The sequence below is a fragment of the Podarcis pityusensis genome, assembly GCF_964106645.2.
Source record: "Podarcis pityusensis genome assembly, chromosome: 7".
Lineage (NCBI taxonomy): Eukaryota > Metazoa > Chordata > Lepidosauria > Squamata > Lacertidae > Podarcis > Podarcis pityusensis.
Window position 1 is genome coordinate 32502660 of NC_138031.1, and position 23956 is coordinate 32526615.

At 41.9% G+C, this 23956-nt stretch overlaps 1 protein-coding gene and 1 long non-coding RNA gene across 4 annotated transcripts in view; both read left to right on the forward strand.

The window, feature by feature from the left end:
• Nucleotides 1-23956, forward strand: part of LOC308481379 — a 916155-nt gene that overhangs the window by 765548 nt on the left and 126651 nt on the right. The gene's annotated exons all lie outside the window — the stretch shown is intronic.
• Nucleotides 1-23956, forward strand: part of JPH1 (junctophilin 1) — a 67814-nt gene that overhangs the window by 4941 nt on the left and 38917 nt on the right. For all 3 annotated transcript variants that reach the window (XR_013988542.1, XM_081013417.1, XM_081013418.1), the window contains exon 2: nt 1735-2491. Coding sequence is in view for 2 of the 3 variants with exons in the window: in XM_081013417.1 (XP_080869543.1) it covers nt 1735-2491 (757 nt within the window). In the remaining variant the exon portion in view is untranslated. The remainder of the gene's footprint in view (nt 1-1734; nt 2492-23956) is intronic.

A 23956-nucleotide genomic window follows, 5' to 3' on the forward strand; every position in this document is an offset into this window, starting at 1 on the left:
TACACTATATATATTATAATCTTTAAACTATGGGTTGTATACAACTAAGGTATGGATATTGAAATCAATTGACTTATTTGCATTGTTAGTTATTTCAGTGTGTCTGCTTTGAGTATGATTCATAATTGGCCAGGAGTGTTCAGATCTGGGTACTGGAATGTTTCTTAAAATACTTTTCAGGTGACACGAATTTTATTTTTTTCTGCACCTAAGATATGCAATAAAATATGTGTGCTGTAATCCTAGAGCATGCTGTATATTAAGTAATAACTTAAAGAAATGAAATACAAAAATGTATAGCAAAAACATTTTAAATCCAGGCTGAAACTTTTTTGATAAATTTTGTTGCATTGAATGATGGTTTAAAAAAATGGGAATGATAAATCAGCACTGTCAACAGAAAATGAAATAGGAAACCATATGTAAAAAATGTACGTCAAGATATGCATAAGCTAATTGTATGACCACTCAAAATCACAGGCAGAGAGGCTTCATTGCTCCAAGAAAGTGTCCAACAATACATGTTATCCCCAAATTATCGAAAGTTTGGGATGAGTAAGGCTGCAATTGTATGCATGCTCACATGAGAGTAAATCTCTTTTAAAATCGATTGGCCCCAGTGAACAAGTTCAGCATTGTCTTCCACATATCATTGAAGGCAACAGAACATGTTAGTTAGTTGCAACTAACGTAAATCCCAGTGCTTTAAATTAGTTGAATTTAAAGGCATTGGGGTTTAGATGCAAGAAGCTTACTCAATAGCCTTGGGAATGAGGCTTCAGACATGAAGCTCACTGAGTAAACGCAATTACTTACTTACGTTACACCATGATGCTGTTAACAGCAATGGAGATCCTGTGGCCCATGGTTCAAATTAGGCCTGCCAGGCCTCCAAATTTGGCCTGTGAGGCTCTTTGGGGCAAGCCATGTGTTAGGTGTGGAGATCTGTTATCTCTGATCTTAGAACTTAGTACTGCAGAGCTAAGATGAGAGATAAGCCCCTGCTCTTTGACAGTAAAAAGCATCAGGCAAAGGCTTATTGCTGTGGTCCCATAGCCAAATAGGGTTGTTATGAGGGCATAACAAGTTAATGGCTCATATACATTGCGACCAACATTCACTGAGTTCTATGAAGGGTGCCTTTGTACATGAGTCATTCCCAATGGATGCAATTATGATAAATTTGATACCTCATTATCATTTGCAAACATCCAGTGAGATAATTTAGGGTAGCCTGTGGATTTCTAACCTGGTGGCATGTCTCATCAGGAACAGGAAAACTGGTAGGCCTTGCTATACCATAGAGATGTGATGCTACCAGTAGACTCAAGGTAAAACCATCCCAGGGTTCCAGACTGGGGACAAAACAGAATGAATACTATCTTCTGGTGGGCATGCTGAAATGAATGTCCAACCAGTTGAATTATCTCGGGTTTGTGTTTGTGGTTATCACATAGGAAATAATTTTAAATACTTTGATCAGCAGATTCCATGCCACATTAGAATAAGCATTTGAAGCATTGTATATGATATATATAGATCATGGATCAGTTCCTAATTTGTTTAGGCTTTTTGTTATTTTCTATTTAAATCACTGGAGGGACGGGGAGAAGCCTTTTCAGGCTGTGCTTATATAGTGGTGAAAATACGCAAGATGAATTTCCAGCACTGCTGACAAACTAAAATCATTAATGTTTATTCATTTTCCTTGTTTCTTCTTATTTCTTTGGAAAGGTACATACCAGGGACAGTGGACAGGAGGGATGAGGCATGGCTATGGCATGCGGCAAAGTGTCCCCTATGGCATGGCAACTGTGATCCGTTCTCCCCTCCGGACATCTCTAGCGTCACTACGTAGTGAGCAGAGCAATGGCACTATTCTACATGATATTACTTTGGACAGCCCTGCTGGAACAAGAGGAGGGTTTGTGTTGAATTTTCACAGTGATCTCGAAGGAATTGGTGGTAAGAAGAAAGGAGGCTTGTTCAGAAGAGGATCCCTTCTCGGTAGTATAAAACTTAGAAAATCTGAATCAAAATCGTCGATTTCTAGCAAACGCAGCTCTGTCAGGAGCGATGCTGCTATAAGTAGGATTAGCTCTAGCGATGCCAATTCTACCATTAGTTTTGGAGATGGGGATTGTGATTACTGCCCAGCGGAAGACCACGTTGATGCCACCACAACAGAAACGTACATGGGCGAATGGAAGAATGACAAGCGCAGCGGATTCGGTATAAGTGAGCGCTCAAATGGTATGAAATACGAAGGGGAGTGGCTAAATAATAAGAGGCATGGATATGGATGTACCATGTTTCCAGATGGCACCAAGGAAGAGGGAAAGTATAAAAACAATGTTTTGGTCCGTGGAATAAGGAAGCAGCTTATACCCATAAGAAACACAAAAACTAAAGAAAAGGTGGAGCGTGCCCTCGAGGGTGCCCAGCGGGCATCTGCCATGGCAAGAACTAAAGTGGAAATTGCAACCTCAAGGTAAGTCATTTCAAAGCATTTTATTCCTTGCTCCAGTGACACAAACCAGAAACATTTTGTTAGCTAATAAGCATATTGGCCAAAATGGTGCAAGTGTGGGTTTCAGTTACATTTTTTACAGTGGAATTGCATAGTGTGACCCCCGGAAGATAACTCGGTTCAACAGTTTTGAGGAGGCACTGGAATGAAACAGGCTTATTGGATTGAACTAGATTGCTGCGGCATTATAAGCATTTATTTTAGGGTGTCTTGAGTGGACAGATCCAGTTAGGAACCATATATGCATTCCCCATCCAATGATTCTCAAATATTTTTGGAAATATTTCTAGCTACTTGCCCTGTGATCCCCTATGAATGCAAAGTGTATCTCATCTTGATCAGATACCATAGGATCCTCTAAGGATTCTCCATATGGGCAAGGCCCATAACTTCTGAACTTCTGACAAAAGTAGTGGGGAATTGGTTTGACATTTGGATTAGCTTGCTTCGAAGTATGTGGGACGTAGGTATTTGCCATAGATGTGACCTGACAAAAGTATCTCTTGAAAAGCTATATTGATTTGTTACATGAGTGTTCTATAAATGCAACATTGTATTGGTTTTTAATCTTTTATTTTGTAAGCAGCTGCTTTGGAAGCATTAATGCTGAAGAGTTGGATACAAAATGAAAAAGAAATGTATTGGTGTACAAATTAATACAAAGCTTCCTGAGTATTTATTTCAATACAAATTGTTTTTGAGGGCCAATTCATGCTTCTTGCTAGTTGCAGCTGCCACCTGCTGGTTTTATTTATTTATTTCATTTTCCAATAGCTTTCCAATTCTTTTCTCTCTTTCAAATTCCCTTATGTAGGACAATGTTTCCATGATTGTAGAACCTATTAATGGAAGATAAACATTTCAAACCATAATCCTACAAAGCTCTAACGGTATTCTCAATTGTAAATTAATTCTTTGGTTAGGAACATGGAATTGATGAGTTCTAGGAAAACCCGTTTTGCAAGAATGATAAGGATAGGTTGCTGGAAAATGAAACGGATTGCACTATCCAAAACATATATTCATAATATTATGTGAAATTATATGGTGGGGAATATTGTGGAGTACTTGCATTGCAGTCTTAGCAAGAAAATATTCTATAACTGAATTTGAAAGGATGTATTTGTATTGCACTATTTTAAAAAATGACCTTGTACAATTGACCCCTGACATTTAGAGCAAATCATCCTGCTTGTAGGTAATAAATCTTAAGTGGTACATTCACTGTACATGCAGCAATGGGTTTGGGGTTTTTTTTTAAGTAAGAGCTAGGCAGAAGGTTCATATTTGAATTATGTGATGAAAAGCAATTTTTAACAAATCTTAACAAGCAAGTGCATATAGAACTCTGGTTTAAAAGTCTGCACCTTGAAAGGAAATGTACACGATTATGCAATTTGCCCTCCAAGGAATGTTGGTACTTGATTCCCTAAAGAAGTAAGGAAGAACTTGGCAAGCATTATCAGCTAGCAAAGTGTTGCATCAATAGCTTAGTCTAAAATGTGTTCAAGGAACCATCTTATTAGACTTCAGATTAACAGCTCAAACCACCTTTTTAGTTTTCTCTTAGGAATGTATAATTTGAAAAATGGCCTGCTCTTCCATTGCCTTTGTAAAGTTCGCATTTTTTAAAAGAGGAATTCAGTTTTTGTTGAAAGTTTTTTAATTTTTTGTCACCAAGGATTTCTGATGAAGGCCACATTTGCAAGTAACACTAGTGTATGGTTTATCAAGCTGCGCTGTGGATGAATTTAGTGCTGTCCCATGTAGCTTGAGCAGTCCCACTTCACTCCTCCCTTTGTGATAAATAAATCACAAAGAGGCTAACTTACGGTTGCATCAGAGCCCGAAGTGTGGTAACTATGACCACTAGCCAGCTTGAAGTCATGGTTTGTTGTAGACTTAGCAATCCTGGATTTTTTAGGGCAAAGCAAACCACAGTCCTGGGTTTGGAAGTTACACTAAGCTACCCTCTGCAAGGTTTGTTTACCTGCTCATGGAAGGGAAGAGCAAAGTGTGGCTGCATGCACAGTATGGCGCAATAAATCATGTTTTTACATCTTAGTTTTGTGTACAAATGCAACCATTATTAGCTTTATATGTCCTGAATCAGGTCATTGATTCATCTAGACCACTGCTGTCTGCTTTGACTCACATCCACACTCCTGGGTCTCAGCTAGTCTATGCTAGTCCTGCCACAAATGCATCTCTTTCAAGTGGATAGGTCAGGAGTTGGAACTGTGGACTTCTGTATGCAAAGCATGTGCTCTATCACTGAGTGATGGTTTCTTCTTCTCAAAGGCATAAAAGGTCCCCCTATGGACTTGCTTTTGAAAGGACTAGATATACAGAAGCAGTATTCAGTGGAGCAGCAATCCTTGAATGTATTCCATACCTCTGGTGTGAGACAGCTTCTTTAGTGCTAATAATGGGTTGACTTGAAACACAATTGAACTGAGGGCCAAACTAGATGTTGCACTGTGTCTAGTTTTTGACAGGTATCTGTGTGTGTGTTTTAAAAAGCTGTATGCTGAGAGTTTGGCCAAAGGAATGGCAGGGGTCTGATTAACCCTCTCACATCTAGCTGTTGTTTTGCTTGAAATTGCTTGTGGAAGAAATGATATGGAAGCTGCTTTTATATCTATCAGTCACTTTTCTATTATGTCTGGAAAAGCAGCATGGGAAAAGTTTGTTTCTGATGGGGTAAAAGGGTAAGTGGGTGAAGGTGTTAGTAAGAGTAATAATCTTAGTAACAGGAAGATAAGAAGTAATCAGTTGCTTCATTAAAAAAGTAATACTAGGGCACTTTTCCATAGCCTATGAATATGCATTAGTTCAGGGGTTGCCAGTATGGCGCCCTGCAAATGCTCTGTGTAGGAACACTCCTCAGCCCTTGCCAATGGTCAAGGATGATAAAAGGTTTGCAGGCCTTGCATTATGGCTTTGCAGATTTTGGAATGTAAATGTGTATACTTTCAGCTCTTGTCTCCTTCATTACGTATTTGCTGAGTATTACAGTGATAGGCATATTACACGAGCTGGTAAAAATAACTTTACTGGGCATCTTGGCCCAGTAAAGTCCAAGTAAGTTTGAAACATGACTACAATATGAAATTAAATACTGGGGTTTAACAGGATTAAAAAAAAATCTTTCTCTGATTGGAGTATTGCATATGCAGGCAGGTGTAGAGTACAGACAGACAGAAGACATTCTGAACCCAATTCACTAGGGGTAATAGTGAAGGATGCTTTATGCAATAATTATTTTTATTTCTGTAACTGTCATCAGCATGGATATTCTAGCCTTGCAATAACAGTTCTTGCTCACACAGAAATCAGGGAATGGAGTGACATTAATGACGGAGAAAAACCCCCAGTTCTTTGCAGTTGGGGATATGTGAGCTGTGTGTTCACAGTCTTGTGGCAGTGCAAAGATTCTTACTGCTCTGTTAGGTCTTGGTGCCAGCTCACATATTAAGCAGAAGTCCAAGATTGCCACAGAGTGAACACTCAACAGGAAGCTGCAGCCAGTCACAGGTCTCTGACAACTGCATTTATATATCAAGTGTTTGCCTTGTTCACACAGAACATAATTAGGTAGAAACGTAAAAATTTCTTAGGTGTACATCTATAAGATACAGTGTGCAGATTTGCCCCGTGAACATGACATGTGAAGTCATCAGTTTACAACTTATGTGGCAGTAGATTCTAGTCAGCTAGTATATAATATTTTTGCACAGAGAAGATAAAATATTTATTTGGAAGCCCAGATCTGTAACTTCGAGACCCTGTAGCAAGTTGATGTAAATGTTGTTGGGAGACCACAGCACCACCCACGTCCAAACCACTGAGCCTCGTGGGCCTGCTGATCAGAATGTTGGCAGTTCGGAATCTGCGCAACGGGATGAGCTCCCATTGCTGTCAGGGCATTTGCCAACCTAGCAGTTCGGGGGGAAAGCATACCAGTGCAAGTAGATAAATAGGTACCACTTCAGCAGAAAGGTAAATTGCATTTCCATGTGTTCTGGCACTTGTCACGGTGTCCTGTTGCACCAGAAGCGATTTAGTCATGCTGGCCACATGACCTAGAAAGCTGTCTGTGGACAAACACTGGCTCCCTCAGTCTGAAGCGAGATGAACGTCGCACCCCATAGTCGCCTTTGACTGGACTTAACCATCCAGGCGTCGTTTACCTTTATTTTTTACCTTATAGCTAAGGGACAATTAGTATATGTAAAAAGTGAACCAGGATGAAATATTTAGTGGTAAAAACAGGATATATTAAGGATACCTGATTCCTTATATCCTGGTCTGATCACTGATTTTTTTTGGGGGGGGGAGGGATCTTGGTTAGCAGTCCCCCATGGCTCAGATGCATGACTCATAACTGCAAGAAGCTGTCTATTCAGTGTAGTGGGCGCAAGCTATAGAACTCTCTTCCAGCTGAGGGGAGACAGGCACCCTCTCTGCTGAACTTGAGGTGCATGACTAAGACTTTCTTCTTCCAACAGGCATTTTAAGAAGGTGTTTAGTTTTATTATAAATTATGTTATTATGTTTTGTGACAATATGTAGCAAAAACCATTATACAAGGATGTTTGCATCCTTGCTTCTCATGCCAAAAAGGGGGGGGGGGAGAGAGAGAGGGAGGAAAGGAAATGGCATATGAAGAAGGGAGAGAGACAGCAAAACAAAACTCTATAATACCGTGAATGAGTTAAAAGGAGGGGGGGAATCATCATTTATTTTGCCATTCCAGAAACGTAAAAACAAGGCACACCTCTCTTGATGATTAAGTAGTGCATTTCTTTTATATGTAATTTTTATCATTAAAATAGTTTGCCAAGTTTTCCTTTAGCAATCAGTTAAGGTAGTGGAATCTTTATTTGTCCCCTTTTTGTGCAATATACTGTTTTGCTGTTGTTATCAGTAGCAATCAGTTGTAAATCAGTATTAATGACTTAAGGATGAAGCATCAAAAGGAGAGTTGTTTTAGGGTTTCTTGGGAGATCATAGGCTGTACATATTCATATAGTATTTAGTACTTCTGTCCAGAAAGGTATTTTTAAAAAATATTTTTTTGATTCTTAGATATCCTTAGAGCAGGATAAAAATACCCTAAATTATGGTTAGTATATTACTGCACATTTTATGGCTCTTTAACATCTAATATTTTAAATAAATGTGCACTTTTTATTTCAGAGGTAGTAAACCATGGACACTACCTTTCATTTAAAAAATCCTTCTCCGTGGTGACACATACCTGTAAGGCTGGAGAGAGAGAAAAATACCCCACCAAGCAGTGGAAGCAGAAAGTGCAGAGAAAACATATTGTCTGAACCCAGCACGTCACACTCATTTGCATGTTGGGTAGAGTTGCACTTTGTGTTTTAATGTAACGGTAGTAGGTATAAAGTAATGAGCAGAAATATGACTAGGCCACTTCTGCCTCCTTGTCAGCTAGAGCCTTCTCACTCAATAAGAGTGCTGGTGCTAGTTTGCCCCAAACATAACTGACCCCTGGAGAGCAAGGCTCAGAGAGCTGGTGTTTTTCTCTTTGTGAAGGAGAGAAGATTGAAGGGCTGAACTAGTCGTCTGTTGAATACTACAATTAGTGGCTGAAACACTACTGGCTGAATTCATTATTGTTGAAATCCACCTAGGAGGGGAAGCTTGGAGCCACCCTTGGACCTTGCTTAGCAATTCCTTTTAGCTTGGAACTTGCAGAGCCACAGAAATCATCCTCTCTTGCCACCTGCTGAGGTCTCCTCTTGAGGCAAACCCTACTTACTATACACTGCTCCCTCCCTGCTTCTTTATGGAATGATCTCCCCTTGGTGATTAGGCAGGCATCAGTTGTAGAGTACTTACAGCATGCTATTTGCTCAGGCATTCCCAGGCCATTAGTGCCAGTTTTAGCACCCAAATATTAATATTTTACTAGCATGTTTTTATGGATGTGTTTGATGATTTGTTATATTGTTATATAACAATATTTCTTATATTGTTTTGGTTGTAAATTACGTTGGTATTGTCAGGAGTGAAGGGGGTATAGAAATAGTTTTGTAAGTACATAAATGTAAGTTTGCCAACTTTTTTTTCATTTTTAGAAAAGAGGCCTTGTTCCTTCACTTTTGTACAGATCCTTTATTAGGCAATTAATAACTTGTTCAGCCTTTGGCAACCTGGTGCTCTGCTGATGTTTTAGACTACAACTCCCATCAGCCCCAGAGGGCACATGCTGATGCAAATTGTAGTCCAAATTAGGAGGGCACCAGATTAGTGAAATCTGAACAAATGCATTTAGCACAGCCCTTGACCATGATGGTTGGCTAAAATGAAAAGAAAATGGGTTTGAATCAAGCCATATTTATTTTAAGCATCCCCCTACACAGCTTTTAATATAAAATTCCTAAGGCAACTAACATATTTTAAAACCAGTAATAATGGTTTAAAGCAATATAATGCTTGAGACATTTAAAACCCCTTAAAGGCCAAACGAAATCCCTGAGGAAACAAAATTGTTTTTTTACTGGATACTGAAAGTCATCAGGCATGGTGTCAACGACAGGAGCCAGGATGAGGTCAGTAATAACTCACATGGTGTCAGTTGTTAACTCTTTAGTCAAAAAAACAAACAGCTCAGGAGGCCCAGTCTAGTGAGCTCAGCAACTGTTCCCAGTAGCTCTTGCTTCCCAGTGCTCTTTAAGACTCCTCCCCTGGTTCCTTCCCACGCAATCTAAGACTCCTCCATCTTGCTTGTCTTTGCTCCACCCTCTTCATACCTCTTTGGGTTCTAGTAGACCAGGGGGGAGGGGAGCTGGTCACCACAGTAGTGGGAGACAGACTGACTTCTTCACCAGCCTGACTCTTCTCTGCCTCCTGGGCCCTCTCCTCTCCAGCCTCCTCTTCTGTCTCTGATTCTTGACTGCTTTCTGCCACAGGGTCTTCCTGCTCAGTAAACCCCGTTACCTTTTTAGCTTCCAACAGCTCCTCCCAGTCTGCTCCCTCTTCTCCCTCTGATCACTCATTGTCATCCCACCACCAATCCCCTGGGTCTGAGCCTTCTTCCCTTTGGGGTTCTCTAACTAGTACCTGCCACCACCACTGCAGCCAGTCCATGACACATGGAGCCAAGTAATTAGATAAGGGTGGGAGCACCATGAGTCAGTCCTCTAGCACAGCAGGGGCATATTGAAGCAAGACACCTGTCAAATGTACATGTCTTAGACCAGGTGTATCTAAATTGTGAGCTTCCAAATGAATCCTCTCATCCCCTAAAATTGGCAGTTCTGACTGGGGTTGGAGTCCAACAAAATCTGAAAGGCTTCTGCCTCTCCACTATTGCCCATTTGTGGTTCTCATAATTAAAACAAATGGGTTGTATTCAATGTGGTGTTAAGTAGATCATTGCATCAGCGCAAGGATTTCTTCTAGCACAATTGAAACATCTCCCTATCTCCTCCCACGTATGTCCCTTAAAGCTGTTCTGGGGGTTCCTTCAACCCTCCAGAATAGATTTGGGGGTGGCACAGGAATTTATGTTGTGCTAGTGGTAATCCTTGCATTAGTGCAACCTTTTACTTTCTTCTTGAAAGCAAGCTGTTAGTCAGAACAGACAAAATGTACTCATTTCTACAAATTTCAGTTAATTACGTTAGCAGTTGCAGTTAACATATGAGCCAAAATTGGTTCCAATGCTCGGAATGTCAGCTGCAAAGCAGAATCAAAGTTATGGACCTGAACCCCGATTTTATGGTCAACTCCATTACCAGCCAACTATACTTCAGTCTTGTGGGGAGTGAGCTTCAGTTTGTTGGCCCTCTTTCAGAAATTTACTGACTTGGACACCTGTTCAGAACATCTTCCTCGCTTGAATTTGATGTAAATGAGAAATAGAGCTAAACATCATCAGCATACTGATGGAACTTCAAATCCCCAAACGACCTCTCCCAGTGGTTTTATGTAGCTGTTAAACAGCAGGGGAGCCAAGGTGGAAACCTGCTGAACCTCGCAGCATTAATGCCATCAGGCAGAGCAGCTGTCGTGTAGCACCATCATCTGGAAACTATCATTCAGGTAGGAGTGGCGCCATTGAAATGGCATGCCTGCAATTATTTGGCCCTCCATTCTCAAATGTGGTGTGCTAAAATTGCAGACGTATCAAAAACTGTATTTTCAATTGCCTTGGAAAATAGCATTGAAACTGATTGTTTGAAGGAGGTTTGTAAAAAGGACTGGGCAATTTAACTGCTGATCTACCTGCATTTTGGCACACCTGATTTCTAAGCCACTTGCAGATTGTATCAAACTTTAGTCATAGTAGCAGACTTACCTCTACTTCCTAGCTGCCATGTAACTATATTGCAGGTTTTGGCAACAGTGCACCCAAGTCTTAAGAAAATCATCCTTTTCCTCAATTTCAGGATAGTTTGTTAATTTTAAAGAGCTAGCAAGATTTAAAATGGTGTTGCTTGATAACAAATTTCTGTTTGTGAACTTAGATTTGTAACGAGCATTCTACTTGAGATTCAGTCACCAATAAACATTAGCAACCAACCCTGCCAACCGTGTGGAATTATGTGCAGGGCAGACAACTTTCCACTCTGGATTAAGCTGACGCTACGAGTCTCACTTTACGCAAGAACTAAACTGGGCACTTGTAAGACTAGTGCCTAGCAAATCTTTAAAATGCTTTACTTATTATAGATGCAATATGAATTTTGTGTTTAGGAATAGGATTCAGCTGATGCCGATGGTATTAATATAAGTTCGCTTGCTTTTGTACCGAGCTGATAGAACCTTTGAGCACAATGCTTGTAAGATATGAAAATGCCAAAGTTTACCCACTTTGATTGGTGGGACTGAGAGCAAATGCTTTATTTCATTGATTTGCTGTAACTTACTTTTAGATGTCATATGCCCTAAAAGCTGGGCTAGAATTCCTTTAACTATTGCTTATTTTAATACGGACATCTTGAATGAGTCAGAAAACTGTTTGACAACCAGTGCAATTTATCTATCCTAGTAGCTGCGTTTTGTACCAACTGCAATTTCTAATCGGCCTTTAAAGGCAGCCCTAGGTAGATAGCATTGCAATAGCCGAATCTGCTATAACAAGTACATGAGTAGCTCAGAGCAGGTAGGGTCATATACTTAACCAGTGTAAACTCATTTGATTGAGCTGCATGCTGTATAATTGAACTGAATTTGTGGTTCTATTGATTACTGCCTGTTTGCCAGTAAGATCCAGTGGAAAAATGGTAGAATTTCATTCCAGTCCTAGAACAGTTACAGTCGAACTGTCTGACCTTGGGTAGAATTAGTTCCCTTTTCTTCAACAGGAATAACAGTGGCATATTTAATGGAGAATAATACATTGATACCATAAGCCTAAGCAATAGAGTTTCTGAATAAAACAGAAACGTGATGTAAAGTGCAAGCACCTTTTGTTTTATTTTTAGTCTGACTTTTCAGTCACATCTCAGTTCATAGAGTTTACAGAATCAGGTCATTGACTTTGTACTGCCCTGGTTCCTTTAATGTAAGTGAAAACGGCTGATTAATCTCATCTCCAAAATTGTATATAAAGATATTGAAAACAGAAGGTACTGTTGCTAATTGGGGGGGGGGTGGTAAGCTCACACTTATGACTGAAAAAGCTTAGCTATTTGGATATTTACTGCTATTTATTCCTTCCACCTCTTCCATTTGCCATCCAGAACTAAACCACTGTGTTATAGGACTGTGAGAGACTGCTGTGCCCTCAAGTATATTTGTGCAGTTCCCATTGATTTCTGTGGAAGTTGGTCATGCATATGTCAGGACAAAATTAGATTGATTTGAGCTGCAACAGCAGAACAAACAAAAACAGAAAACATGTTCACATTACGGAAGTCAAGGAATTTGCTGGTTGAAATGCACATTTTCATAAATAAAACTGACTGCTTGCCAGATATTTTGTAGCTGTGCAACTCAGGCCCTCATTCCTCTTCCTTCTTTCATAAGTTTTTATTTTAAATCCCAACCCCCATTTTAAGCTTTGACAAACTGTCTATTTCATTCAGAATCCGGTTAAAGTCAAAGGGATATGAGTGAGTACAATGCTCAGCGCATTGATCAGTCTCTTTGGCTGGTTTGAATTCTTTCTCATTAAGGGGGTCAAAAATGTTAAAGGGATATGTCTGTTTTAAACTCCGTTGTTCAAGGTGACATTTTCACTATTTGAATATTGGCTGTCCAGAGGTCACTAGGCTTTATTGTTCGACCACATTTATATGGGGTGTTTTCTGGGGACTAAAGTGTTGTTTTGGTTATGATATGAATGTCATTATATTCAGAGATGAGTAGAATCTATGATCTCCTGGAAACTAGGGCACCACTGGAGTAGAAAGGAGCTGCATCACCAGAGTAATAAAGAGCTGATCATTAACTTCTTTATTTGGGGGGGGGGACTTCATTACCCAAAGAGCACAACAACTACATAACAAAGGAAATGCACAGCATAGGAAAAACATGCTATTCATATAATGCGGCTTTTGTAATCAAATGTCATGCAAACATGTACAACATGCTACCAAAGCTTCCATCACTTCACCTACTTCAGGGATAGGAAACCTGCGATCCTCTAGCTGTTGTTGGACTAAAACTCCTATTATCCCTGACTAGCTGGTTAATCTGCTGGAAGCTAATGAGAACCAAACAACATCTAGAGGGCCACAAGTCCCCCCTCCCTGTCCCACTGGGTCATAATTAAAAACACCCCAACCACTTTTTAAAAGTTCACTGGACAATATTGTAAGAATGTTAGCAGAGGAAATTTTCTTCTTCACCACTCATTGCTGCAGCATAGACTCTGTAATGAGCTCTTATTTGTGCAGACAGACTCTCCATAAGACTTTCGTCACTTCCACTCTAGCAGTCTGTCAACTTCCTGTATTGTCCTCAGCTCAGATGTGTATCAAGGAGCCAGATGGACTATGCTCAGCGGAAAAGGATGCTTAGGAATGATCATGTCAACTATGAGGGTCATCCTTGCAATTCACATATGTGGCTAGGGATTTGACAGACGCTTAATAAGCCTTACCAACAAAAAATCTCATCAGTGTCTTCCAGCCCTGCAGAGTAGAATAGTTACTATAGACCCAAACTTGAACAAGAAGTGATCCAACCATGACATTAAAAAAACAACAACAAAACCCTTCTTAGACCATCATCTTCTTGCCTGGTAGGGAAAAAAACACAGATCAATAATATGTCATGAAAGCTATGAAGTCTTGAGTCATCCTGGAAGTGGTGGTCCTTGATTATGGATGGTGAGTTTCTCCATAATAGTCATATTGGAAATTTTCAACACCAATCCAGAGAGCACCTCCATCAGCTTAGCCAGAGAAACTGGTGGACAGTGATGTGAGACATAGTTCAACAGAATTAATACTTGTTGTAATAATCTTTTGTAAACCTTTTTTGAGTGCTCTGCCTGAAGAGTGGCATATAAATACCTTAAATAAATAAATGAAATCCCTAATCTGTTTTGTGCACTGATCAAAAGAGACACTCCTGCTCTCCATATGGTAGATGGTACTTTCCACTTGCCACTAACTACATTTTCGAACTTAAGAAATGGGTGATAAATTTAACTAAGAAAGCAAGTGACTGTTACAGCAATTTACAGTACTTAATACGTAAATAATGTACATAAAAACATAGGAGCACAATTTTCTTTTTCTTATTGCATAAATGGTCTTGAAGGCTGCTTATTAAAGACCCAGTGTCTTTAATTGGCTACCCATGAGATAAACAAACAAACTTGGAACTTTGGCTATATTTACATAGTTTAAAAATTCCAAGTTTGTTTGTTTATCTCAGGGGTCAGCAAACTTTTTCAGCAGGGAGCCGGTCCACTGTCCCTCAGACCTTGTGGGGGGCCGGACTATATTTTTGGGGGGAGGGAGGGAAATGGATTCCTATGCCCCACAAATAACCCAGAGATGCATTTTAAATAAATGTACACATTCTACTCATGTAAAAACATGCTGATTCCCGGACCATCCACGGGCCAGATTTAGAAGGTGATTGGGCCGGATCCGGCCCCCAGGCCTTAGTTTGCCTACCCATGGTTTATCTTATAGGAAGCCAATTTGCCTCATAAGTACCACAAATGTTGTTGTTGTTGTTCACAGCTGAAAATAGCCATTGAAACAGCTACATAAGGCAAACACATTTATTATGCAAACTCATCCTTAACAATTGGCACCTCCATCCTACCAATTCACACAGCGCTTTTGAGACATGGGCCAATAGTCGTCAATGTAGTTATGGAAGCACCCTGTGTAAAATAACATATTACCATAATTACACTGTGCAATCAGAATATGTGTGTGCATTATTATTGTTTTCTGCTTTTGCTATGTTGATAGCTGCATTGATTCAATGGGATTACATAGCACTCCAGTGTGGATGAAATACAAACAGCAGTGGGTTGTTACTTGTTTGTCAGATGTATTAAGAGCACCATCGTGCTTTATCACAAAGAAGATTATGTTAGAAAAGTGAACTCTGGATTAGCATGTAACAGAATCAATGCTATTTAATGGGATACTGATAATTCTAGATATAGCAGCCCAAAATTCCAAGTAAGGAGTATTTAATTCCCGTGCTAATTAAAATAAAAGATGAACACATGAGGTCATACAAAAGAACACTGGGTGATCTCCAGTGTTAGCCATACTGAAAGTAAACCCACTAAACACAACATATTTGCCAATCTGAGAATGTCTTAGTTGAACATCATTCAAAACCTATCAAACTTTCTGCTAATTAAAGCCATTCTCACACAGAAGCATTGTTTAACTATTGTGCAATGAGATGCTGTATTTTTCGCCCTATAGGACGCACTTTTTCCCCTCCAAAAATGAAGGGGAAATGTGTGTGCGTCCTATGGGGCGAATGCAAGCTTTTGCTGAAGCTTGGAGAGCGAGAGGGGTTGGTGCGCACCGACCCCGCTTGCTCTCCAGGCTTCAGGAAGCTCTCCGCAAGCAGTGGGAGTCCGGCGCGAAGTCGTTGAGAAATTATTCCTCTTAATTTCGGGAATATTGGCTCCGGTGTGAGGATCAGTACCGGGAACGGGGGGAGAGCAGAAGGCGGGGGAAGGGGGCGTCCCCGCCTCGCCAACAGCCCGCGGCCGCCTCGGCGGAACCAGCCCAGCCGCCCAGCGCTCTCCCTCGGCACCGGGAGCGCCTCTTCTTCCTCCTCCTCCTCCCCCACCCGCCTCCTCTTCCTCCCCCTTCTCCACGCTCGGTCGCGCGTGTCTATGTGTTGGGGGAAGTGCGCGCACGCAAGCGCGTCTTCTCGGCCCCGAGACCGAGTGGACGGTTCCAGAGAGAGAGAGAGGAGACTGTAAATGTGCGTATCCACGCTCCGGCCACTGCCGCTCGCTGCCTTTCACTCAGGCCCAGGCCGTGCGTGTGTTTGTGCGTGCGCGTCCCCTGTGCCTCCCTCTGGCGCGCGCGCGCCTGCCCAGGTCCCCTTTCACAGCGCAGCCACCTCAGCTGTCACCTCAGGCGCGAGTGCGCGACTAGCTCCGCCCGCTTCAACCAACATGGGGGGCGGGGGAAGAGAGGAATGGCTGAGGTGAAGAGCCGCGTAAGTTGCACGCGCGGCGCGGTATATTGTTCCGTCCTTTTCGCCTCGAAGGTGTACGCGCGTGTAGATCAGCTTCCTTTCCTCGCCCGCTTTTCCCCGGTCCGGCAGAAGACCCTGATGAGCGAGCGCTGCATTTGCTGCCGTCTGGGGCGGGGGGGAGCGCGCTCCCCCCCCCCCCCGCGCGCTTGTTACCGTCTCCCTCAAATACAAACCCACGCACAGAGAGGCTGCCGCAGACGTCGCCCTGCCAACTAAAGGCACAGCGGGGGTGCTGGCGCTGGCCATTCTTTCTCTCCATCCCTCACGAATGTCCCCACTCAGCAAGAGTAGAGACCGCGCCAGGACTTCAGCCCTTTCTGAAGTTTTCAGGGAGCTTCGGTCTGTGGAGCTCCAAGAGTGCCTTTGAACATGTGCGGAGTGTGTTCTCTTTTCACACTAGCCACAAGTACTAACCCACCAGCCATGAGCCTACCTCTGATGGAGGCTGGGAGAGAGAAAGGGAGTTCTAAGGAGGTCTGTTTTAAAAGAGGTGCCACGCAATCATATCCTTGTCTACTCAGAAGCAAGCCCCATTTAATTCAATGAGTCTTGCTCCTAGGTAAGCAAAAATAGGATTGTGGCATTAAGCAGATGTCATTTACCCCATTAGAGGTCTTGCACACATAGCAAGCACTACTCATCAATGTCCCACCACCAGTCCCCTGACTCTGAGCCTTCTTCCCCTGAGGGTCCAACTTGGGGGTTCTCCAACTGGTGCTCCCACCACTCCTCTGCATCCAGCCAGCCCATGATAGTATTATTTTCCATTTTTGCATCCTCTTTGTTGGTAAAATGTTTGCTTCAACAGCAGAAAGATGGGAATATTCCATCCTAAATCTCCATTCCTGCTTCATATTAATGCAGTTCCCAGAGTTTCCTTGTAGACGATCTATGGCTATTTAAACCCCCAACAGTCATAATTATGAGGCAATTAAGCCCAACGCCAAAGTCTGGGCATGCCAGCATTTCCCATTTCACACTGCCCCGCCTCAGGCCCAGGCCCCTAAGGTTGCCCTTCTACTCCCTTGCAGCTCTCACCAGGCCACAGCCCTCATTGCCCCTCTTCACACCTTCCTTGAGTATTTTTGCATGGCTGGCCTAGAATGTGTCCTTGAACACTGATCATGCCTATTCCTAGTCTGGATAGAAAAGTAAAATTCACTGTAGTTTATCCCACACATAATTACAATTACAACCCCCGGCTTGCGGAGAGCTGCCTGTTCTGGGGGCTGGGGTCGGGGGAAGCTCGGGCTTCCCCCGCCCCAGCCCCGCACCTGGGGGGGGGGATAAATTTTTTCTCTCTTCATTTCCCCCCCAAAAAACTAGGTGCGCCCTATGGGCCGGTGCGTCCTATAGGGCGAAAAATACGGTATATCTTCCTGGCGTTTATCCCCTTCCAATCCCCTCTTTGGTAAAGTTCCTGTGGCTGCAGTGGCAAACAAAACAAGGTGTGTGTGTTTGAAAAGTGAAGACAGCAAAGCTCACAGGCTTCTGTGAACATACATTTGCACCAATGACACCCTTAGAAACTCCTTTAATAAATACAGCTGGACTCTTTATTTTGATGGTGAGTTTAATTTTCCTTCTGGTTCCTGCACAAACTTCAAATAAGGTTAATTATTACATGACTGCAAGAAATGACTTTGCAAAACTCTGCAAAAGAATTAACTAGATATTTGTATATACTATTTAACATTTCATTTTTTGAAAGCAATGATAAACATCCCTCTATTTCATCCGTTTCTCACCCCAACCTCCAGTAAAGAAATTTCCCAGCTACCATAAACTCTCAATAAACTTTCAATATATTGAAGTAAGCCAATTATAGGGAGGGAAATGGAGGGGAAAGAGAGTAGGGAAGGAAGGCATGGCGATGGGAAAGGCCTGAGTGACAAAGTATGAACCAACCCAGACCCTACACTCGTCGTCTGAGTCCGCCCTTATTGTGCCGCCTCCACAAGAGGTCCGGAGGGTGGCAACATAAGAACAGGCCTTTTCTGTGGTTGCTCCCCATTTGTGGAATACTCTCCCCAGGGAGCCTTGCCTGGCGCCTTCATGACATATCTTTAGGCACCAGGCAGAAACACCCCTCTTCTCCCAGGCCTTTGGCTAATTAAACAATCATAGATGTCTTTTAAACTGGAGGCAGGGTATTGTTTTGTTTGTTACTGGTATGCATTTTTGTGCATGTAAACCACCCTGTGATCCTCGGATGAAGGGCTATATAGAAATTTTAATAAATAGTAATAAAAATATATGAGACGGATGAAAGCAGTCCATTTCATAGTTACATGTAATGGGAAAAAATCAATTTCCACCTTGTGGGGAACCTTTTTTATCCTATGAGCTGCGTTCATATGGGAAGCCTTCTGAAGACTGCAAGCCACTGGTGGCAAGAGGCAAAAGTGGGTTGAGCAATGGATGTGACTCTTACCTTGGTACAATAAATAGGCCATGGAAAAGCCAGAGGTTTCTGTGCATGCAACCACATACCAGCCAAGCGACCAAGATGCATTATCACAGTTCAAGAACACGCTTCAGCCAGCAAAAGCATTCAAGAGCAGCACGGAGCAGGGCTGTTTAAGGGTGTGGCACGGGGGGGACCTCTAAAGGCCAGAGGGCTGCATCTGGCCCCCAGACCTCAGGTTTCCCATCCCAAAGGAGTAGCCAATGTGGCATCCTCCAGGTATTGCTGTATGGAACTCCCATCACCCCTTGCCATTAGCCTTGCGGCTACAGCAGATGAGATTTGGAGTGCAACAGCATCTGGATGACACTACCCTGGCTATCTGTGATGCAGATGTTCAGGAATAAATGGTGTATTTGTTTTGTAATCTCCACCACTTGTTTCCAGAGGGGCTCTCCCCCCCCCCTTTTAACTGACAAAACCAATACAGTGGTACCTCGGGTTACATACGCTTCAGGTTGCAGACTCTGCTAACCCAGAAATAGTACCTCGGGTTAAGAACTTTGCTTCAGGATGAGAACAGAAATCGTGCTATGGCGGCAGCAGGAGGCCCCATTAGCTAAAGTGGTGCTTCAGGTTAAGAACAGTTTCAGGTTAAGAATGGACATCCGGAACGAATTAAGTACTTAACCCAAGGTACCACTGTACATCTTCAGTCCATTGGTATGCCATTGGGAGGGTTTCTGTCTTCTGGTGCTGAAATATCAAATGCTTAGCTACAAGCTAAGGAGTTCATACGCCTCCCACAAATGGAACAGCTTATGTGTACATTACTGCTCTCTGGTGGGTCAGCAGAGAAGTCTGTCTAAATAAGGAAATGAATGAAATTCACTTATCAGCATTCAGCAGGAATATAGACCTCTGGCAACTGATACAGTAACCCATCTGGATGTGAGGGCGACCTGGCTGCGACATCTGTCACCCCATCGATTGCCAGGGTTGATTCGGCTGATCCGGCTGGCTAGGCTCCATGTTCATCCCTCCCAAAGCTGCGCGCTCGGTGGAAGAGAACGACCATCCCAGATAGGAGTGTACTGTTCTTCAGTCAAGGGTATACGATAGCTGCACTCCCCTGCTAGAACCTCCAAACAAGTAACCCATCTTTCTGCTGCTATCACCAGCTGACTTACTTATGCCTCATGTACATTTATCATCCAACTGTGTTTCTGGGTTGGGTGTAAAACATTTATAGTCTACATTCTAACTTCTAACTAAATGTTAGTATTCCTGCCCTGCAGGGGCTGTACTAGATGGCGTTTGGGGTCCCTTCCATCCCTACAATTGTATGATTCTGTCTCAGGTTTACCTTATATATTTATCCTGAAAACCTGGCAGAACTGGATTGTTACATATCTCAACTGTATGGCTGCCAGTACCAGCTAAATCAGAATACACTCTGTTCTAATATCCATAGTGCACACTGCTATAATACAAAGCAAGTCAGTGATGGCAGTAATCTGATGCCCTTACTTCATTCCCAGGAATCTTGTTGTCTAGCCAGCAGCTTCCAATGAAATCAGTGACAGAGCTTCTGTAAGGCCTCCTTTGTTCTGTTAACATTAAGAATGTTTTTGTTTCAGATTGCTGTTTAGTGTCAGAGTTCGTTCCACTACTCCATCTGATTTGCGTGAATGTTCTATTTAATGCAAGAGTTAGGCCAGAGTAACTTCTTTCTCCGCCTATTCACCAAGGTGGTCAGTTCCAATGCTTAATAATTTGTTTATATTTTAAATTGCAATAGGGCGGTTTTTAGTCATAAGGTTCTCAAGGTAGCTCACTGATTATGCCAAATTCCATTGTGTTGCTTCTGGTGTTTGTTTTGTTTTTCTTCTCTGCTGTCTCTCTCCTTGACGTATAATCAGGAGCCTAAAGGTTATCATACATGCTGTGGAGTGCTGATGATTTGAAACTTGCTGCTATGTATATAGCATTTGCATTTATTTATTTATTTTTGCTTGGTTCTTAATTTTTTTATTATTGTTAGCTATCCTGGAGCTCTTTTCTACAGGAAAGGATAGTACAAAAAATGCACAAATAAAATACACCCACAATATTCATGTGTACAATACACTTCACTGTGTTTCACCATCACAACAATCTAGGACTGGTCATTCTTTTCCCTATTTCGCTAAAGCCAAAACAATGACTAAGACAGGACCATGAGATTAATGCACTCATGTGTGGGTTGAAATTAATTGTGCCCTAAGCATACAAGTGTCTAGCTATGCTTCATAATTTCTTGGATGCTGAAACCTTGGAATGGAATTATTGTTGTTAGTATTTTGATTGCTTACCTACCTTTTACCATTAGGTCCCAGGGTGGGTTACAACAATTAAAAAATGCAAAATGGCAGAGCTAGTAAAGAAACTGGCAGGTGTGATTTCAGCTATTCTGGGCTCATCCACTTTTGCCGTGCATTTTCTAGGCACAGATCTGTTCTTTCCTAGTCTGTGTCCAAGGGTTGGTTGGTTGGTTGGTTGGTTGGTTGGTTGGTTTGCCCCAGCACTTTCACCACAGAAACATGTTCATTAACACTGAATCAGAACAAATGAAAATTTGTATTTTCTGCAGACTGCCATTTGCTTTGATTCAACAGTAAAGAACAGGGTCTTGTGGGGAAAGCACCGGAGCAAAGAAAACTTAAAAGTGCTCTGACACATACCAGGAAAGCATGGATCTGTGCCTAGAAAGGGTGAGGCAAAAGGTAAGTGTGAATGAGCCCAAGATCTAAAATTTATGAAAATTCTTGGAGAATAGGTGAAGTGCCACAAGACTGGAGGGAAGCAAATGTTTCCTCATCTTCAGAAGGCTGCAGGAAAGAGTATCAAAGCAGCTGCTGATCACTCAATCTAGAACACACTGTTAAGCAGTCAGTAGTATGCCTTTTTATTGTTAGTTTTGTAGGGTGAGGATGCTAGGATTACAAAAAAAAAGGCACTTAGCATTTTGATAAAGTTAATTAGCCTGGTCAAGCAGATGTATTATATCTTGATTTTAGCAAGGCTTTTGACAAGGTCATCCCTGATATTCTTGTTGGCAAGCTGGCAGAATGTGGGGAATTATTATTTTTGGGGGACTTTACCCAAAGAATGCTAATGAATGGCTCTTTTTAAAGCTGGGCTTCACATGATGTCAAGTGATTAAGTTCAAGCCACAGCATTTGCATTTTGAATTAAGCTATGTCTGCAAGTGAAGAATTAGAAATGCTTCCAGGTCTTCCTTAGTGACTGCAGCTTGAACTTTCCCACGCTTGACGTTGTTTGATATTAGGTATGAGAAAGATGGGTTTGGGTCTCACAAAACTGCCTGGTGGGTCAAACACCTAGGGCTGACACCTAATCAGCACTGCAAGCTAAAGGTTCTCCACAACTGCTTTAACATCTGCTCTTGAGGTCAGCTTGCAAAACAGAGCTATCTATAGGTTTGTTGCCTTAAGGTATTATAATATGGCAGCAAAACATCTATTTGATGTTCCCACCATCCCTGACCATGACTGGGGCTGATGAGAGCTGAAGTCCAATAACATCTAGAGGGCCACAGGTTCCCCATCCCTGCTAAATGCACACATTCTTGTGAGTAATGCTGTGGTCATGGGGTTTCTAGCTGCATTTATACATCCTGATCAGCCATGGTTTACCATGACAGGGAAAAGCCTCTGCAAGCAATGGATCTGCATTCTCCTTCCTCTCATGCTTGTCCAGTGCAGCCATGAGGAGTTCACTTCCATTTTTGTTTATGCAGACCTTATTGATACAGCTTGGACAAACTGTTTAATCTTAGCTATGATTTGTTTGAAACAAGCCAGCTTCAAACCAGGGGTTATGAAACTAGCTTCTTTAACTATGGTTAAAGGTTCAGATAAACTGACAATTCACATGTAACACTGAGCCAAACCATTGTTTAGCACAAACCAGCAGGTTTCTGACAGAGAAATAATCACTGCTTATAAGACTATGCACAATAGATTACTGAGGAGGACAGAGATGGAGAATGTTTTTAGTGGCTCAGAAACAGACATTAACTGATGCACGGATGTGAAGAATCTCAACTTTACAAGTGAAGTGAATTTATTCCACTCCATCTCTTCTGCAAAAGATACCTTAACAAGCTATATCTTCCAATCCTTGGCAAGTTTTTTTTTCTATTTTGACATACAAATAAAGTATTTTTGAAATGAATTGTGGACATCATACTGATAAGCAGGATTTTTATTCTCTACCGCTTCACAATGTTCAATACATTGCTTATGTAAGTGCTGTGAATACCTCTTAAGACAACTAATGCGTACAGTGAGCTCTGCCATTTACATGACCAGCACACAATACCATCAGTGTAAATGCAGACTTAGTTCTAGCATGGCACTAAGCTAGATTTAATATATCCCAAATGTCAGAGCTGGATTTTAAAGTAATTCTGCTTTCCCTGTAATACATATTGAGGATTTTCAGTATCCAGAGGCATCATCAGATGAAAAAAACCAAATATTTAGCTAGGCAATATCTAGAAGGGTTGCTTCCAAGATCAGGCTTGCTGACAGAAAAACGCCATAGTTGAAGATTCTGTAAGCTTATTGCCTAGAGAGTTTAAATTATTTTAGCTGGAGCTCAGCTGTGACATTTGGGCTATGTTAATTGAAGCGTAGCACCATGCTAGAATCTGGCCTGCTTTCATACAGACTGTGTTGTGAATTCAGTAGGACTTCTGCTACAGACTTTTATGTGATCAGTTCCTCAGCCGTGGTCCTCTGCTCCGAATATGAATCCATTGTTTCAGATCAGCATAGGTTTTGATCTGGAACAGTTGCCTTGGGGCAACTGCCATTTTGCTATCCAAAAACAACTTCAGATGCTTTTCCATTGCCGTTAATCAAAGGGCAATCCTTAAGTCTCATGAACATAGTCTTAAATCGGATAAGTGTAATCTTTTTTTGTGTTGATGTGTGGCTTGCTCTTTTGTGCTGAGCTGTGGTTTGTTGTATAGTTAGTGCAGTGTTGTTGTATATGCAACTACATAGGAAGCTGCCATGCCTTACTTCCCTTGCCCGGTATTGTCTCTTCTGACTGGCAGTGTCTGTCCAGGATTTCTGGCAGGTGTTTTCCCATCACCTGTTACATTAATTGGAGGTGTGATGGACTGGCCCTGGGACCTTTGATGTGCAAAGCATATGCTGCATTCACTGAGCTGTAGTTGATACACTGTGAATTAGGTCAGTACAGAGGGTTGCTTATGTAGGCTCTTTGATAAACCAGAGTCTCACAATGCTGGGTGAATTTAA